The sequence below is a fragment of the Squalius cephalus genome, assembly GCF_949319135.1.
Source record: "Squalius cephalus genome assembly, chromosome: 23".
In the NCBI taxonomy this organism is placed as follows: domain Eukaryota; kingdom Metazoa; phylum Chordata; class Actinopteri; order Cypriniformes; family Leuciscidae; genus Squalius; species Squalius cephalus.
The window spans coordinates 1,388,090-1,408,514 of NC_137144.1; the positions used below are offsets into that span (position 1 = coordinate 1,388,090).

Sequence of the window (20,425 nt, forward strand, 5' to 3'; positions counted from 1 at the left end):
CCCCGAGGGGAAACCCGCTTCGTATGATCAAGGTCACGCGGCGGTGTCTCCGCGCTTTGGTTATATGGAAGAAACTTTGGTTCCTGTCCCAGGGTCCGGTGTTGGGAGCTCTTTGCCATCGAGTTGCTATCTCGACAGATGCTTCCCTCACCGGCTGGGGAGCGGTAATGGAAGGCCGCTCAGCTCAGGGTCTGTGGAGGAGTCATCATCTCTCTTGGCACATAAATTGCCTGGAGATGTTGGCTGTTTTCAACGCGTTGAGACATTTTCTCCCAGACCTGAGGGATCACCATGTGCTTGTCCGGACAGACAACACATCGGTGGTCTCTTATATAAATCGTCAGGGGGGTCTGCGGTCGCGTCCACTATGCAAGTTGGCACACCAGATCCTCCTATGGTCCCTGGGGAAGATACTCTCTCTGAGGGCAGTGTATATTCCAGGGGGCCAGAATATCGGAGCAGACGTCCTGTCGAGGCAGGAGCTGAGGCCAGGGGACTGGAGACTTCACCCCGAGGTGGTGGAGAAGATTTGGGAGTTTTACGGCAAGGCCGAAGTGGATCTGTTCGCGTCTCAGCATACGACGCACTGTCCACTCTGGTTCTCCCTTACCCACCCAGCCCCCCTGGGGCTGGATGCTATGGTGCAGACGTGGCCGAGGCTACGTCTGTACGCCTTTCCCCCTGTTGCTCTGCTCCCAGGAGTTCTGGAGAGAGTTCGTCAGCACGGAATAAGCCTATTGCTAGTAGCACCACGTTGGCCAAGTCGAATCTGGTTTGCGGACCTGATTCATCTACTAGACGGTCCTCCCTTGGAGTTACCGATCAGGAGAGACCTTCTGTCTCAGGCCGGGGGCACAATATTCCACCCCCGACCAGAGATTTGGAAACTTTGGGTTTGGCCTCTGAGGGGGCCCAACTCATAGAGAGTGGTCTTTCAACCGAGGTTGTTGAGACCATTCTAAGCTCCAGAGCTCCCGCTACGAGGAAATTGTACTCTTTGAAATGGAGAGTCTTCACTACTTGGTGTCACCAGCGTCAGTGGGACCCGGTTAACTGTTCAGTAAACACAGTACTGGAGTTTCTGCAGGATCGCTTTGCGTCAGGTTTATGTCCATCCACCTTAAAAGTATACGTGGCAGCCATTGCGGCCTTCCACGTCCCGGTGGGTGGTGTATCGTTGGGTCGAGACCCCCTGATTACTCGTTTCCTTCGTGGCACCCTGAGGCTAAGGCCTGTAACACGCACTAGGATGCCGGCTTGGGACTTGGCGTTGGTACTGGAGGGCCTATCTGGGGCTCCGTTTGAGCCCTTAGAGTCGGTCTCAGAGAAATTTCTGACTTTCAAGACTATTTTTCTTCTAGCCATTTCGTCCCTCAAGAGAGTCGGAGATCTTCAGGCCCTTTCGGTTTCTCCCACCTGCCTTGAATTCGCACCGGGAATGGTCAAGGCATTCTTGTATCCTAAACAGGGTTATGTCCCTAAGGTGCCAACCATTATTCCGAGGCCTATTGTGCTTCAGGCTTTCTGTCCTCCACCTTTTACTTCTCCGGGCCAGGAAAAGCTGAACTTGTTGTGTCCAGTGCGAGCATTGGATACTTATGTTCATCGGTCTTCTCCATGGAGGAAGTCCGATCAATTGTTTGTCTGTTTTGGATCATCCAAGAGAGGTTGTCCGGCTTCTAAGCAGACAGTTAGTAAGTGGATAGTCGAGGCTATTTCTCTTACCTATGAGTCCTCTGGCCAGCCCTGTCCTTTGGCGGTCAGAGCTCATTCCACTAGAAGTATGGCGGCCTCTAAAGCCTTAATATCTGGAGTGTCCCTCCAAGACGTTTGTGATGCGGCGGGTTGGTCTTCTCCGCTCACATTTGTCAGATTCTATAGCCTGGACCTGGATGCTGCCCCAGGGTCTCAGGTGCTCAGTGCTTAGTGTGGTTTTTTTTTGACAACAGGCTTACACGCAGGCATTTGGAATTCTGGCGGCTTGGGTATTCTCGTTCCCAAAGCGTTATCGACGCATCGCGAGTTCCCTCGAAAGGGAACGTCTCAGGTTACGACTGTAACCATAGTTCCCTGAGAAAGGGAACGAGACGATGCGTCGCCCTGCCATACTTCCTGCATTCCTGTAATCGACTTGCTTCAGCAAATTTCGAAGCTAAAGCCGGTTTCACCGGATGCGCTTTTATAGCTTCCTGGTCATGACGTCACCCGCCCGTGACGCGCATTTCATTCATTCCATTGGACTAGTTGACATAGATGCTTCAGACGCATTCACGCCGGGGGCGTTCCCAAAGCGTTATCGACGCATCGTCTCGTTCCCTTTCTCAGGGAACTATGGTTACAGTCGTAACCTGAGACGTTTTGAGTTATGGTAAAAAATAATGATTTAATTTTTTTTTAATATAGATTCTAACAAAGAATACTATGTTGTAAAATGCAGAAAATATGCTCCAAGAAAAGAAGCAAATAAATATTAGCACAAACACAATTATACTATACATACCATATATGCACAGACACACATATATGTTTATGGATATACATATATGCTAACATGCAAAAGATATCAGTAAAGAGATGTGCAGAGCATGCAGGCATGTGTTAAATAGATGTCTCTACGTCCATAAGCGTGACTTGTACCTTGCAATCATCTAATAAGACTGAATTTTGAGCAGCATAGACGCACTGGTTGGAGTTGTTTTCATGATGGTTTTTGAGGTCATCATAGTAGGATGGGGTCTTGGTCATCAACTCTATGTCATCAGTCTTCCCATGTTGGGCGTCCAGAGCGTCCAGCTCTGCCTTGGACAAGTGGTAGACGATGCCAGCACCATATGAGTCTCCAACCACATTAACTGAGGTACGGAAACGATCCCTGAGGAAAATAAAGAAAACACCAGACGAAAAGCTCCGCTCAGCAATCACATAGAATTTCATTAACAAGAGTAGAACAAGCTTAAAAATGACACTAGCCGTGTTTCCATTACAGATTTGCGCAAAACTTTTGCAATATTTTCTAAATGTCGATAAAAAAACTATTGTGAAATGACTGCATTTCCATTATCCGATGTTATGCAAATGAAATGTAATTTTTTCCTATCGCGATAAATCATTCCAAAAATCATGGGAACGGATGTCAGTAGGTTTGCATGTATCCCAACCACTGCACTAGCCATTATTAATGTTTCCTGGGGTGCACTTATAATGTTAATATGATTTTCACCGAAAAAATTGTATGCAGCGATCTTGTCATTGCAACTCGATTTCTGCACACTAACGAATGCTTTCATCATACCTAACAATGACACAATGTAAATAAGAGATTTGTTGATTATTATGGGGGTGTTGGTGCGAGTCCAGAACTCAGTCACTGATAAACACGCGCTGTTTGATTGACAGCTACAGCTATTGTAAACGGAGCGTTCTTTGATCATTTTCTATGTATAATTTAACAGATTATTTACACCCTACTAAGAGAAACAATGTGAAGTAGGCTAGACCGTTTAGTCACCAATTTGATTTACTGACAGGACAAAGAACATCTGACTGTAGCTACATGAATCATTACTTACAATTTGCCACAACATTACAATTACTTACATGTTGTGGCAATACTGTCGAGTCCATATCGTAAAAGCCTGCGCCAAATTTGCGGACTGATTTACCATAGAATCCAGTGAAATGTACAGAATATGAATAAATAATGTTTACTCATTCCCATTGTTAAAAATAAATAAAAATAAATTCCTAGCATTAGGATCCTCCTGAAGGTAATGCTATTTTTAGTCCAGTGAGTGACCCTGTGCTCTACTCTCTTCCTCATCGCGCTAACGCCAGTGGGCGGGGCCTAAGCTTTCGCTACCTTATTACATCATAAAGAGGCACATTCCAGGACGAGTCGTTCGCTGGGCCTGGTAACAATAAAAGCTGATTTTGGAATGAAGCTTTCAGGATATTCTTATAATATGATGACCTCTTACTGTATATGTCAAAACCTCAAAGAAATTTTGATTCCTCAGTTCATGACCCCTTTAATCAAATCAAATGAAATGTAGGCGTGTTATCCAATCATTAATGGCAAAGAAAGCCCCTTATTCTTGGGCCACGCATGAGGTGTTTATGTGTGTTTCTTCCTCAAATCTGCTTCAAGGTCTTGATTGTGGCATTTATTTGTGGTTTAGAATCCAGTATTCCCATAATTCTTTTGTCTTTTATGAGTTTAATAAAGAACTCTCATCTTCTTTCCAAACATACTGCGTCATCAGGTGACCTGTAAATGCACAAAAACTGTTTCCATTGCAGTTGTGCAAAATATTCCTTTTTCAAATTGCCTGAAAAACTACCTCATGCAAGCATACAAACTTTTTTGTGATATATGGGAGTTTTTGCTAAATTGATGTGTTTCCATTGGGCAGTTTCAATTTCAATTTTCAATTTGAAGGATAATGGAAACGTGGCTACTGACAACTTCAGGAAATGCCTTCAGTTAACATTAAAAAGTCCTAATCAGGATAAAATAAACCTAGATTAGGAATACTCACAGAAGCCAGTCAACAGCCACCAGCAGACTGATGTCTTGAGTAGGAAGGCCGACGGCTGTCAGGATAAGTAACATGGTGACCAGTCCAGCACTGGGGATACTCGCCGCTCCAACACTGGCAAGTGTTGCTGTAAGACTAAATTATGGGAATGCAAGCACTGATGTTTCATTCATATTTACATACAAAGCATTTAGTAGAAATTCTTGTCCAGAGCAAGTGAAAAACGGCAAAAGACATGACTGGCTATGTACAAAATATACGGGCCACTAGACAAAGGTGTTCTGAATTTAGCTCAACAGGCTATTGAGGCTGGGCAAGCAGCCAGACATTTCTCCAGTGCACATTTCTCCAATATGTAGTATAGGAGCCTTTTCTTTGTAGAATAAAATATGTGGTACATCAACTTTTTGACAAAAGTCAAAAGAAAATGAAGCTAAAATAGGCAAAGAAACTGTATTATGCATTATTTAAATGTAATATATATTTTGTCATTATGGAAATGGATTACTTAGATTTACTTTTCTTATATATTAATGATAAATAGCATAGGTCATTATGTCACTTTCAACATCGAAACTAGTACAGTTTAAAATAAAACTTCCGGGTCATGGATATTACCCCGGTTCCATTAATAAGAGAACAAGACACTACAGCAGTAGCCCATGTTTAGGGGAATCCCTAGGAATGACTAGTCCATATAGAATCACAACAATTAAATGATAGATGCTCTTCTCAGCCGACCACCATTCTAGTTTGTAGAATAAGCCTAGATTCTCATGGGGCAGATCAACTATTGTCATCAGAAGATAAATCCACTGCTCTCCCTCATATTAAGACTTTTGATAGACTCTCAATGCAGTGTTGCATGCCAAGCATCTGGAGGAGTACATCCCTGACTATAGCCTGCCCTTTCCTCACACATTATCAGAAGAGAGTCAGGGGAGCAGAAAGGAGCAGCAGCTTCGGCACTAGAACTAGTCAAGCAGAGCCTGCGTCCAGACAGGGTGAGCATTCAGCCACAGACACCACAGACTTCAAGCTCCACAGACTTTTTGAGTATGGGCTCACTGAGGAAACTCTTCAAGTCTATATCTGACAAGGAGAAAGATGAGGCTGCCGACATGGCCCAGCTTCACAGCTAACTTAAACAGTATGACAAATGACAGGTGGAACACATAGCAAAATTCCTAAGGGAAGAAGGGGACGAAGATGATGATCAAAGTGACTGCTACACCTCCATCCTGATCACCTCCAGTAAACTGTCCCCATCCGCCTTCATCTTCAAGTCATTCTTCCCCTACAGTCACTTGACATTGTACTTTGCCCTTAGACAAGGTGCCAATCGCACAATGTTGGGTCATGTGAGTGTCACCTAAATGAAGGCAAGTACACCAACTGCATCGGATTTACTCCAATACCTCTAGCTAGTACACTCCCTTTGTAATTATCAGTTTAATCTGTAACATTGCCTTCTGTTCCACATCAACATGCGACAACAACAGAGACGGAATTAGCAGTGATTCTCACAACATCAGAGGTAAAACCAGGTGATGTTCTTCTCCTATCATAGGTCCATTGTTGTTTAGTGTGTATGCAAATACTTTACCAAATGTCTTTCCTCTAGATGTTATTTGTCAAATGTATGCTGATGATGCTGTCTTGTATGTACATGCAAAAAGTCAACAACAGGCGGCACAGAAATTGACTGATCAAATCATGTTTACATCTTAATGTCAAGAAAACTGTTTGTATGTTTTTTTTTACTAAAAGGCCAGATCATGATGTGAAAGCAGAAGTAATCATCCAGGGACAGAAATGTCAGACATCCAGACATGTCAGGCGCTGTCCTACTGAATCCTCTGAAAACAGAACTGACAAAGCAGAATCCCAAGGACAGCGAGGAGAAAGACAGATACGTCTAAAAAGTCTGACATGGTTTTCTGATTAGCCCATCCCAAAACGGGAGAATGTACAGCCAATTTAACATGAACATCCCCATAGGGACACACACTGTTGAAATCATGACATTGTGGTCGTGAGCACTGCTCCTATGCTCCAATGGCATTATTACGTGGAGCATGAATGAGAAATTATTGTATCCAAAACTCACAGTTGAACTGTTGTCATCTGAAATGTGTAACACAATGTAACCTGAACATGCAAATCAGTCATGGAGTGACTGATCGTGTGAGCAGAATGTTGTAGCCAAAAGTGCTAAATCATTTGCAGTGATAGAAAACGGAGACATAATACAAGTTAATAGAAATTGCATTGTGAGTTTCCAGACTTGATACCAACTCCTTATGTGCAAACTCTTCAGAGAATACACCGCACAGAGTGAGAGAGAAGCAGAGACTGTCTGATCTCTGTCAGATGCCTCAAGCTCAACATCGAATCCCCAAAACTCTAGCTCATGCAGCACCTTGTGAACCCCAGAATTAGAGCGATGGGTGATAGCAGATTGCCCTTCTTTCCTTAAAATGAACCTTGGGAGAAACACTTTCATTTTAAAAGTGCAGCCGGTTCAACAAGCCCATTCGAGCACAGTTGGCAAATGCCAAACAACCAAACATTACACAAACTTACCTTGCATGTTCTTACTCGTGAGGACACAGAGATAAATACTTCCAAAAAGCCATCGTGTTCCAACAATCATTCCACACATTGTCAGTTGCTGAAACACAATGAATCCAATGACTCAAAGCAAATAAAGCATGGGCAGATAAACCATCTTCCTGAAGAAGGAATAAACCTTGCATTATATTCGCTTCATCTTCATCTTGGATTTAGCGTAACAGAATATCGGACCCAAGAATGGAATACTTTTTCGCTGCTGTGGCTCAGAAGAGCCACACATTTTTTATTTTCATGGAGAAATTTTGCCTTCTTGCCATCACCAGCTCCTTTGATGACGAGACCCTGAAGTCACTGTTCTGGATTGGGTGAATTACCATCACCCCGTAGACCTCCCAGACACCCCAGGGCTGAACTGGAGGGACAATATAATCCGGTGTCTAGAGTGTATTTACCCTCGGTCCAGAACACAGTTGGATGAGCCTCAGGTCCTACAACCACCATCAGACCCTTAGCGGATAGATCCAGTGGCTCAGCCTCCCGCCTCAGATCGTCCTGCTCAGTCTCGGCCCATCGACCTGTCAGCTCCACCTTGGCTCCTCCAGACACCCTCGGCCTTACGGCTTCACCGGGTTCCCTCGTCTCACCGGCTCCCCCTTGGTCAGTCATCACTCCACCTCTGCCACGGACCTTTGGTTACGCCTCAGTCCTCCATCACACCGCCATCACCTCAGTTCTCGGGCAGTCTGGCTCCACCTCAGATGTCGCTCATATCAGTCGGCTCTCCGTCTGCGTCCTGGGATCCATCAGCTCCATTTCCGTCGGTCGTCGCCCAGTTGACATCTGCCTCCACACCACCTTGGCTCCTCCCTCCTTCGTCTCCACCATGGGCTGTTATCTCTGGGTCTGTGCCGTCAGACGCCCTTCATCATCGTCGCCGGGGTCTCGTCGTCCGTATTGCACCATCCCCTCTTCATTTCCTGTCTTCCCTGTACCATCGCCTCAGCCACCTCCAAAGCCCCCTCCATTCCTCCTTCACCTCTACTACTACTATTGCTGTGTTGTGTAATATTGGTGTGGACTGTATGTTTGCTTTTTGCATGGTTAAGAATTGTACAGCACATTGGTGTTTAACTGTTGTTTTAAATAGTGCTTTATAAATTAATTGCCTTGCCTTGCCTTGCTTTGCTAATATTATTGATCTGACTGCACTGACACTAATGGATGAGAACTGATCTGAGCTGGATGAGGACTTCACTCTCATTCTACAGAGCTGCTTCATAGCTGAATTGAACTAATTTTATAATTGATGAACTTTACACAGTTATTGAACAGAACTGGATTGACACTGAACTGACCTCAGTTGAAAAATTAGACTATTTTGTTAGTGTGTTAGGTGTTTTTAATTTATTTATACTTTATTTAAGATTTGGTGCTACTGTATGCCTCAGCAGAGGACAAGAAAAATTGACAGCTAATAAGAAAATCACTTTTTATTTGATATGCATAATGCAGTTTCTGGTAAGTGAAATGTTACATTTGGGTGTTTTGGGGGGAAAAACTTGGGAGGAACAAATGCATATTGTTGAACATTCACCTACAAAAAAACATTGAATAATTATAACATTTAGTTGGTGCACAGTGCATGAATTAATAGGTGGATGTTGGTTCATAATATAATTACGAACCAAGGTATTATTACCTGACAGTGACGATCTGACCAGGATCTAAATAAATTCCGTTCATCTGGGCAATAAAAATGGCAGCTACAGCCTCATAAAGGGCTGTTCCATCCATGTTAATTGTTGCTCCAACTGGAAGCACAAAACGTGTAACTCTCTTGTCAATACCAAGGTTTTCTTCAAGACAACGGAAAGTTACAGGCAGAGTGCCAGCACTAGAAGATGAAAAGACAAAAATGATTATTCTTACTCTGATAATACATTATTTTTGTGATTATGTTGCACTATGGATGCAAAATGTAAATATATATGTATAATGTATGGCTAAAAATGTTTTTTTTTTTATATTTTTTTTTTACAAATGTATGGCTACATAGAATGTAGATAATGTAGTGTAACTTCATACCTAGAAGCTGTGCCCAGAGCCGTGATCCAGGCCTGGAAGATTCCCATGAAGAATGTGAAGGGGTTTTTCCTCACAATTGCAAAGTAGATGCATGGCAGGAATATGGCACCATGGATGATCAGACCAACAATAACCGTCACCATGTACATCCCCAGCTGCCTGGCCACCACCTCCAGATCTTTAATAGAGATGATCTTTCCACAGATCAAGCAGGCGATGCCAAAGGGTGAGTACCTACAGTATAAAGTCAGTCCATAATGTGAGTCCATCGGTATAAAACATAATCACTAGACTTCTTATTCAGCTAGAGGACATGAAAAGTCCAACTGACCACATAATCATGATGACAAGCTTCATCACAATCTCATTGAGAATGTTGAAGAACTCAATCATAAGCCTAGCTCTCTCTCCCATCTTGCCCATGCAAATTCCAAAGGCAATGAAGAATCCAATTAGACCTGGAACATATTGAAAGACAAAGATGAAAAAAGATAAATAAATGAAAGGGTAAGGATTTATCTAAAGATATTTGAGAGAATGGTTGCCCTACCCAGCACATTCATTCCACTCTTGAACTCTAGAGCTTTCTTGTCTATGATAATGGGCGGTGGCTTGGTGGCATTAGAGAGAAAGTCAGACATGGTGCTGTTGGGGTCAACGGGGTCAGGTTGAACTTCTACCTTCTTCACAACGGTCTGGATCTGTGCATTTAAACATCACCTCAATCAATTCACCATTTTGTTGCAAGTTCCTGTCCCACTTAAAGTTCCTGTTCCTGTCCCACTGTCCCACTGTGTTAAATGCTCAACCATTAAGCATTTAATACAGTCTGCTTAGTGTGATGACACAGTACATATAGCTGTTGGTGTTGGTGTTTAAGTGTTCAGTCAGTCAACAGTGTAATTACATGCAGGTATTTACTAGTGCTGTATTTACGTAAGAAACTAATGAATTATATTTTCACAGTCAATGTCCAAATGAATGTGGAAACTTTGCGTATGCTGCATCAGTTATTTTATTTCCCCCAGCCATATATACATAACACGTATGCTGTATCAACTGGCGTTGTACCTGCTGGAAGCAAGCCTGAACCAAGTTCTCAGGAAAGAGGTTTCTGATAAGGTCAAAAAAGGCATCCAGACTGGAAACCTCATCATTCTTAGCTCCTTCTCCGAGATTCTCCTTGAGTTTTGGATTTCCAGGGTGGATGAGGAGCACCAGGATCACGCCCAGCACAGCAGCAATGATAGTAGTGGTCATGTAATAGATCATGGCTCTGGAACCCAGGCGACCACTTGACTTCGCATCCAGACCAGCCAGACCTTGGTTGGGGAAATGTCATGTCATTGTTTCATATTCACCAGCTCAAATGTCTTGATATATAGCTTTTATCACTCTAGTCTAGCTCAATCTGCTTTAATGCATTGCTATGAAAGCAGTCATAGAGTAAAAATCTTTAAACATCCCTTTTATGACAGTCAGCACACATCTTATTTCTTTTGTCTGTGCACAAGAATCCTGTGAATGTGATTGCTGTGTAAATCCACCTCTAAAATTATACATTTATTGGCTCATAACTTTGTTTATTTATATGATAAATAATACATATGCTATAACAAAAAAATATAACAGCCTGACCCTTGCTATCCACAAAGACATGCAAAAGCTCCACTAAACGGAATCATGACCCTTTTCTATACTTTTGTGTTAAACCTCAGTGAATTGGCATGAGGGAAAATTAAAGTTTAGAGAAGTTTAATTATATAAAAATATATTAAAGAACTTTTGTGAATGTCTGTTGGACACTGTTGTCTGTTAATGGTAAAAACAGAGGGCATGAAAAATGAGTTATCAAACCAAAAGTTCAACATATTTAAACATGTTCACAAAACATAATGACTTAAAAAAGACCCTTCTCTTTCTAAGAAAAGGGGATTTCTTCTACAGGAGAGACTTCCTTCACAGCTGCCCTCCGCATTCAATGATTTATCTCTTACATAATGAATACACAGACATTGAAGGACAGTTTTTGTTAAGATTTTGTGTTATTTAAGAATTTAAACTTAGAGGCTGTTTACACTTGGCCAATTCACAGCCATACAGTCATTTAAGCATTCAGCAGACACTTTTATCCAGAAACACTTACACTGCATTTATCAGTTCATGCATTCCCTGGGAATCAAACCTATGATCTTTGCTTTGCTAGCGCCATGCTTTACTGACTGAACTACAGGAATATATATAATCATGAAGAGACCAAGCGTTTGAGACAGATTGCAATATAGACTTCAGGAGGAGGCGTTTGTGACGGGAGCTCAGTTGAGTCTCATTTAGTGCAAACACAGGAATTAAACATCAGATTTATTCCCATTTTGTGAAGATATGTTAATGTTGCCAAGTGTAAGATGGAATATGCAAATCAGATAGTAATAAATAATCGAATCACTGAGGTGCATGAAGTGACCAGCTGTAAATAACACCATAGAGAATGCTTTGACTCTGAAGAGTAAATACAGTAAACAGTGCAGCTGAAGCAAAAGCAAACATCAGTTATGAGGACAGTGCAACTTAAAAAGACAGAGCACAGTTTTTATCACATTACTCTGCATCAGCAGATTTTGGCTTTATTAAATCAAAGATATGACCATATTTTCAAAAGGCATAAGGGTTAAGGATTATTGATCTCTCTCCCTCTGTTTGTTAGTGTAATATAACACATACAGGCATTATTTATCAGTAGAAGTTGTTGTACAGTATGTGGACAGTCGACGGCTCATTAAAAGAGGAGGTTTGTGTGTTACCTGTGATTAAGCTGGAGATGATTAAGGGAAGGATGAGCATTTTCAGCATCCTCATTAGAATATCTCCAGGGAAGGCAATGACCATGACAATGTTGTCATCGATCGGAGAAGCGACACGCAGCAGCATACCAAAGACCGCTCCCAAAATCACACCTGGGATGGGGGAAAGAGAAGCCCTTCTTTTGGATCATTTGGACAAAGTATTCCTGAACATATGTGATTCCAAACTAATAATCTCACCACCCAGTTAAGGTCCTCTGAAACCAAAGGCAGATGTTAAATAAATGTGAAAAAATTGCATGATTGACTGATCATGTGTAGTGGGCTGAATTAGAAATAAAAGTCTTATTGAGTCTTGAAATTCAGGTCTGGGTAGTCATATGTACCATGACATACACACAGCATGTTTTCAGATATTGTGTTGTGGAACAATGCTGTATGAGGCGTCATTATCCAGATCTGTGTGTAGTGAAGGCTCTGGGAATAGTGCAGTCTTCTGCCGTTCAGCTCTACATGGACCTAACACTCTTTACAGCACTAATGCTGAGGCAGATTACTTTCTGGCTTTATAATCCTGCAAAGAAGTTTGTTTGTTACGCCCTGAAACACACACATATCGCACATGTATCACACCCGCCCACGCCGGATTTCTTCACAGAGACACTAACTGCTATACACACTCTCTAGAGCTCATCGCATATTCACCTGTTCAAATATATACTGTGTTCAACAATGCTTCAGTCGCAGTAAGTGAAAGCATATTTTCTCTGCAGGAATACTCATTCCCCACAATTTATTTCACTTTATTTGACGGAGGTTTAAAACAAATAGCAGGATTTACAGTCAGCTGTTTCCCGTGGTGTTCTGAGCCTCTCCTGTCCAGATATTCAGCATAGCTCTATGTGTAATGATGCTACGAGTGCTGTGAAACTGTTCATCACTGTCAAATGTTGAAGAGCACTCACCCAGGACAGTCAGTGTGAGTAGCAAGTTCTTGCGCAGCTTCTGGCATATTGTGATAAATTTGGACCTCGGCCTCGCCTCAATGGGCTCCAGGTGGCTCTCATGCATTCTGACCTCCACGTGCTTCGGCATGTTTCCAGAACTGCAGACAAAAACAGACAAAAGAGTAAATAGGTGGAGTCATGGCATGAGCATGTGAAGGGACAGCTGGCATTTACATAAAAATCATACAAATAACAACAAAACATCTAGGTTAGTGAGGTAACACTGGTTCCCTTTTAGTCGGTCACAATCAACGTTACGTCAGAACGACTGATGAACTGGGATCCCGAGTCGTCAGTTGTTCTGACGTAACGTTGAACGTGACTGACAAAAAGGGAACAAGGGTACTTGCGTAACCAAGACGTTCCCTTTGTGGGAACGAGACGCTGCGTAATGATGCAATGGGAACACATCAGTGGTCACGTTGTCCTACAGAATCACGCCAGTTCATTGGCTGATGGATGACGCCCATAAGGAGCCTTACTCGCCCATACTTGGCACCACTGCATTAGATTTGTCTGTAAAGGGCACAAGCCCAAGAAGCTACACAGCGTCTTGTTCCCACTCAGGGAATCAGGGTTACATCAGTAACCTAGACTTTCCAATGAACTCAACGCTGCAAGATGACGCAGTGGGAATGATATGCAGTCACGCTATGCAAACAGTAGCTCAGCCCATGTGGCACACATAGTAGCACACCAATATCTATACATAAAATGTAGACCTGTCAAATGATAAGAACTTGTGATCCAGGAGTCAAACTTCCATTCACTTTCAGCCCGAATGCCCAGGGGTGAAAACACTAGAAAATGCACCGACTCTATTAGGCAAAGCCAAATCTTAAAGCAGGAACTACATACACCTTAAGCGTCAAAGGAGTTACATCTGAACAAAATTCAGTATGGAACCAACAGGATCTTCAATCATTTGTCATTCGCTTGGTAGCCCTCAGTGTCAAGCCTTGGCATCCACTGCTGTGCCTCTTGAAATGAGCTTGACAGGCTTTCGAGACCGTCATAGTGTGCAAGGCTGAAGCCACCTAACTGCCACTCAAAAGTGGAATTATTTCACTTCAGCGTGAGTTGTAGGACAACGGGCTGAGACAAACTGTGCACTGCAGAAAGAAAAATCAGACACAATGGCACCATGTGTGTATTTATAAGGAGGCTCTGACAGCTCCTTATGAGCGATGTTTTAGCGCCATCAGCCAATCAACTGACACGATTCTATAGCACTGATGTGTTGCCATGGCATCATCACCCTGTGTTCGGGTTCCTACTAATAGGAACTATATTTATACAGTTTTTGTTCAGCAAATCAAGTGATGTATGATGAACATCAGAGGACACATTTAGTGACAGGTTATTAGAATAAAATTATAACCAGGCCTGAATACTGCAGTTCTGCTTTGTCTTATTTCATATTGGATAGCTTCTTTTATTAATTTGTTAGCAGTTAAAAAAAATAAAGTAAATTAAAAGCAATTAAATTTTCTCCTAATACACTTTAAAGCCCCGTTATTACTACTCTAGCAAAACAATGTTGCTATAAGGTTAATAGGGTTCTCAAATCAGTCAGTGTACATCCACAGTTTATGTCAGATATCAGCACCATTTAACATGACCGCTCTTAAAATCCTGTTTAATCTACATATTGGTTTACTTTGATTCTGAGAAAAAATAAAATAAAATTAGGTCAGAATATATGGTGTGAAAATAAGCAATGCACATGTACACCCTGCAAACGCATTAGCACTGCTCCCTCTCACAGACGTGACACTCTGGTGTTCATGTTGGCTGATCATGTGTGATCTTGTGTAATTACACATTTTTAATTGGATGCGTGTTTAGAGGAACTGGCAGAATGGCACATGTGTCTGTCTTAATGAGGCAATGCTGGTTTCCCTACGGGGTAGATCTCGTCGCCAGCTTCAAGGAACAGATGGAGATCAGGAAGTTTTGCTATTTTTGATGTCTAAGTGAAAATTTATCATCCAAACGTTCTACCTTTTTCAAGTTTGGTGTGTTGTTAACTGATGTATGATTCCTGTTCTGTTAAATGGCTTTGGTTATTCCAGTCATTTCAGACATTTTGTCCCCAATATGTAGGGTTTACCTGAACCCCCCCACACACACACACACACACACACACAGTCATTCTAGCCCATATGAGACCGATGGATTGCATGAGTTTGTTTGACTCACATATTAAATGCGTGATTTGCTGCACACAAACATGTCAACGGTGTTGGTCATTGCTAAAAGACTTAAGACTCACACTTATGGATTCACGTTTAACACACTAAGCAAGTATTATATTCGAGGATAGCATTGGGCATCTGGAACTCTGTGGTAATAAGGCATATACAAGTTCTACCAATGCTCTACTAATGCAGTGTCCTGACTGACTGCGTCAGTGCCAGATCTGTGAGCTGCTTCATTCACGATGGCAAAACACAGCAGAAGGTGATCCAGTCAGCCAAGAAAGTGAGCTACAAACATGTCCAAGTTCCCATTGTCAAGGATTCCAGTCGTCCTAGACCTAAACAGGGTTTGTCTCTCGCTCTGTGCCAAACAGTATTTAGGCCAGGGGTCCATAAACTACAGCCCTCTGAAATGCTGTAACCGGCCCACGAAACCATGCCTGTCACAAGGAAAGCTGCAATACAATCACACTTACAAGACTGCTAAACACAAATCAGCTTTCATGCTCTGCCAGAGATTGACACGCTCATATAGGATTTATATAATCACAAACTTTCAGTGTTTTCAAACAACGTTCAAAATACAAAGACAAGAGGCTCTATCTTGCACCCAGCGCAATTGACTTTGTACACCGACGCATGTATCATTCCTATTTTGCACAGCGGACTTTTCCCTCCACAGACGTACGTCGGTAAATTAGGGAATGAACTTGCACTCCCGGGGGCGGTTCAGCGAAAAGAGGAGGCGTGTTCCGGCGCAAACGTTCCCTGGTGCTATTTTGCAGTTCCAGAAAACAATTCCGCCACTGACCAGGAGAAACCTCGTCTAAAGTCAGTGGCGCGTTATTCAGATGCTATTTTAAGGGCGCATGCTTGGCCATAATGTAGCGTGTGCACAACGCTCATACACTTTGCTTATCTCATCTACACACAGACGCAGCAGTTTTCATTTTTGTAAACCATACATAATTACAAAGAAAAATATTCCACTCGAGGGAAATCATTGTTGTGTCCATGAAGATGTGAAAAAATAGGCATAAATCTAGCTTACACATTTACCCAAATTATCATACGTCTGTTTAACCGAAGCTAATCTGGGTGTGTTTCTCCATCCCCAATGTCACTTCTCTGTGTTTTACGGCCCTGACGAGAACGTCGGTCTCCTCGGCTGTGAACCGCTCCTGGCAAATCCGCCGTTATAATAGCAATCCGCCATGAAACAAGCGTGCCTGCTCTTAAAGGGAATGTGAGATGTCGCTCTGATTGGTTTATTTCACGTTACGCCCAAACCACACCTATGAGTAATTAAGCTTCTTCAGACCAACACATTTTAGATTTGCGCAGCCCACAAAGTTACTTGCGTTTCGTATTTGATACTTGCGTTTCAGATTGTTAATTTTTATAGTTCGTAAAAAACACACTGATATCTAGCATGTGAGGAGTAGGTTGTATTGAGAGCGCACGACGAAGGAGTAGAGAAACAAAACAGTCTTTATTATAATCCACTAACTAAAACAAAGGAGAATAATGTAACATAGCCGAGACCGGACAAAGGAACACATGAAACTGAGAGCTTACATACACTGTGGATAACTGACTAAAACAGAACAGGCTAACTAATTAAGAACTATGGAAACTAACTAGAAGGCAAAACAGGAATAAAACACAGAGAAAACGAAACCAAAACAGATTAAACATGACATTAACATGTCCTATATGTTCATATAATTGAGAAAATAACCTTTCAAATATAAATTGACAATAGTTATTCTTCTCCCAGAAGTGGGATCTATGTGTCGTAAATGTAACAAGCTCTCAATCCCTGACTGAGGAGCAATCTAAAAACAAACATGGCTGCATTATCACTTACCCATGATATAATATGACCATTACAAAAGTATTTAAAATATAAAATAAAACTGATGCATCAGAGCTTGCATACGCTCGATGGGTCGCCATGAATACAAGAATGTTAAGCGTTGGCAGAACTCACGGCGGCTGCTCAGACATTTTGACATGCACACGTCAGGGCGCAGAGATCGCATGCATGCAATGGCAAAGTCTGTTGCTGAGAATTATTATGTATTATGTAAAACTTAAAAAAAAATCATTAAAATCATTATGATTAAGATTCTCTACATATGATAATTTACCATTTACCATAATTTACCATTACATATGGTAATTCTACATTTAAATTTACCATAACAGTGACTGGGCAATCAAATCTCAATATTCCAAGGAGCTGCACACAAGGTCACTCATGATGTTGACGGCTCTTCACTTTCGGCTGTTTCTATCCAGTTATTTAGAACAGAACGGATGCGTACTGGACGTGTGAGTGTGAGAGACATAAAAAAACAAAGGATGTGTCTCATTCAGAAATTATCACCCTATTCCCTTCAAAGTCTTTGCCATAAACAATACAAACAATAACAATAACAAAATAAAAAACAATTACTGAGTGTGAGACAACAGGCAAATCCCCATATCATTTACACATGCACAGTGATGCAGATGTGGGACAAAAGGTAAGAATAACAGCAGGGTCAGATCTGTCAAGTCTAGTCACTGTGAACTTGAACTAAACTCTGGCGAATGCACCTTCAGGGTCACCCTCATATACATAATATTGCAAACAAACAAGTGACCAAAAATATATATGAAAGTAAAATTCATAAACAAATGTAATGCTGGATGAATAAGTAGAGAAGTGGAAGAAAAATGAACTAGCGTTAAATATATTCAATTTCTTTGTCGCGCTCAGAAGTGAAAACATTCATGCAGTCTTAACCACTGCAATATAGCACATATATTTGTGTAAAATAACCAAAAGTAATATATTTAATAGAGTAAAACATCATCTAGTTTAGTGGTTCTCAACGTTGGCGTTGACAGCAAGAATTTGGAAACGCTCAGGTGTTCATGGAGGGCGTTCACGAGTTTACACCAAAGATCCAGGCAAGACAAGATTAAACATGTAATTACTTGCAAAATAATTGCCAACAACATTCTCAAATCTGCCAGTTTAATGCAACATGTAAGCTATGTATCATTTCTTTTGCAACGACTCTATTATTTTTCCAGTCATAGACCAGCGCTCAAGCACTGACAAGAACAGCATTCACAAGAACAGCATTCACGTGCTCAAAAATGTGTTTCGCGCTGACAACAATCCAGCGCTGGCTGGAATCACGCAGCGGAGGAATGGAAAGTTGACAAGCCATTAAAGAAGTATTGACTTAACCCTTTATCGGGCGAGGAACCATATTTGGTAACTTAATCGCGCATTCAAACTGAGTCTCCCCTGCCTGTTTGCGTTGTCATATGAGCGCATAGATTTCTCCTAGCCAATCAGCGAAGATCAGGCTACGTCACTGATAGTCACATGATGGCATCTGACCAATCAGAAGTTGCGCGGACCATTTCAAACTTCAGTGTCGTTCCGGATATTGGAAAGTGAGGTTATGCGCTACTACCTACTCCCACATCAGCGCTAATAACTTCAAAACAAAAAATTGTGAGTTGATGAAACTCACACATTCTATGGTTGAATAGTTGTGCAACATGTTGAGATAGGTGTTGTTTGCATAGATTTCTTGAAAGTATTGACATTTGTGGCATGAAAAATGGTGAGACCATATTTGATCATACGCCCTGTTCAGGTAAGATTAGAGAATGTCCATATTTAGACATACGCCCTATGCGTATAGAAAAGCCGTACTAGGGTATTTTTTCTACAAATAATGCATTATAACCACAGTCTATGATTATAACGTAGGACAATAGTATTTACTAGTGCATTGGATGTTATCACAGGTTTGAATAACATTATAAAGTGATCCAGTGGGAAACGTAACACATTTATAGACATTTTATATTGCCATAGATATTGAAATATGTGTGGTTTTGGTCAGTTTTATTACCTTTATAACAGTTTTTAATACTTATAATGATATTTTGCACTTCTTATTATATATTTACCCTTTATGTGTAAGTTTTATGCCCTTGAAACAGTTTTTATCATAGTTAAATGCCATGTATTGGTGTTTTTTTTTTTACTGTGAGACTTATTACTGCTAAAATAAGTGGTACCACCAGTACTTGACTATACCAAAGATCAGTAGTACAGATCTTTTATAAATGTATACATTTATTTATAACATTTATAAATGCACAAATGTGCATTTATAAAATATGAATCATATTAGATGTTCTTAGGAGCACAAACCATAAATGAATACCCTATTCATTAATTTAATGAATGTTCCTAATAATAATTTAATTTAAAATGTTCCTAATAATAATTTAAAATGTTACTAAATAAATATTTTTATGTTTGTAACAAGTTTATGTGTTTTTATTATATTTTTATATATACACTTTTTAAGGGAAAAACATTACCCTAGACTGGCGAGGAACCATATATGGTAACTTCATTGCCCTTGATTTCCAACCTAAAAAAATATATTTTTTTAAAAACTCACAAATGTTTAGAAGTCTTATAATATCCTCCAATAACACTCTATGGTTGAAATTTAGAATTTCCAAGTATTTCAATGAGTGCCCTATAAAGGGTTAAGAACCACTTATATATTTTCAAATATTTTCAATAAATCATGTTCCCATTCACTCCGGTGACGAATTTTAAAATGAACTAAACTAAATTCTATTTAAAAGGGTAAAACTTAAATTTTTAGGCATTAACTAATGCCTAATGCCAAAATGTTTTCTTTGTTCACCAAGTAATTTACAGGCTAGGCATTATTGTTAACTCGCAAGACAGTAAGGAGAAAATGACAGTTTGATGGATAATTAAAATATATTCTATAATCACATTTTGGTAATGTATTAAATCCGCCGTCACATTTGAGCGTGAAACGCTGCTTGGGTAGTTTCAAGATAATTAAAAATAATGAATAATACAATAATAATTTAATTGTTCATATGTGTTTATTCTTGTTAGAAGATTATAGGCAATCGCTTGGACTTGCATGCCTCAGGCGCACTACGGCTGAAACTAACGTCTCTGCAACCCGCAGTAAAGACATTAGCAGAAAGACATCAAGCACAGGGCTCACGCTAATTTTCAAATCAAGCTTGAAAGTTAGAATTCGAAAGTTCAAATAAATCATTCTGCTTTTTCCCTGTTAATGTTCTCAGTTTAAAATAATTAAATAATGGGTCAAGTGTTGCAGAAAAAGATGCGTCTTCAG

General features: G+C 40.9%; 1 protein-coding gene across 2 annotated transcripts in view; it reads right to left on the reverse strand.

Moving 5' to 3' along the window:
- slc1a2b (solute carrier family 1 member 2b) overlaps window positions 1–20,425 on the reverse strand; it is a 52,865-nt gene that overhangs the window by 11,431 nt on the left and 21,009 nt on the right. The window contains exons 2-10 of one of the 2 annotated variants that reach the window (XM_079858989.1): window positions 12,967–13,106; window positions 12,002–12,154; window positions 10,272–10,522; window positions 9,751–9,901; window positions 9,532–9,658; window positions 9,201–9,434; window positions 8,815–9,009; window positions 4,539–4,673; window positions 2,684–2,872 (exon numbers count right to left, since the gene is read on the reverse strand). In XM_079858989.1, the coding sequence (XP_079715115.1) occupies window positions 2,684–2,872; window positions 4,539–4,673; window positions 8,815–9,009; window positions 9,201–9,434; window positions 9,532–9,658; window positions 9,751–9,901; window positions 10,272–10,522; window positions 12,002–12,154; window positions 12,967–13,096 (1,565 nt within the window). In that variant the 5' untranslated portion in view covers window positions 13,097–13,106. Of the gene's footprint in view, window positions 1–2,637; window positions 2,873–4,538; window positions 4,674–8,814; window positions 9,010–9,200; window positions 9,435–9,531; window positions 9,659–9,750; window positions 9,902–10,271; window positions 10,523–12,001; window positions 12,155–12,966; window positions 13,107–20,425 lie in introns of both variants that reach the window. The other variant, XM_079858988.1, reaches the window with a different exon arrangement.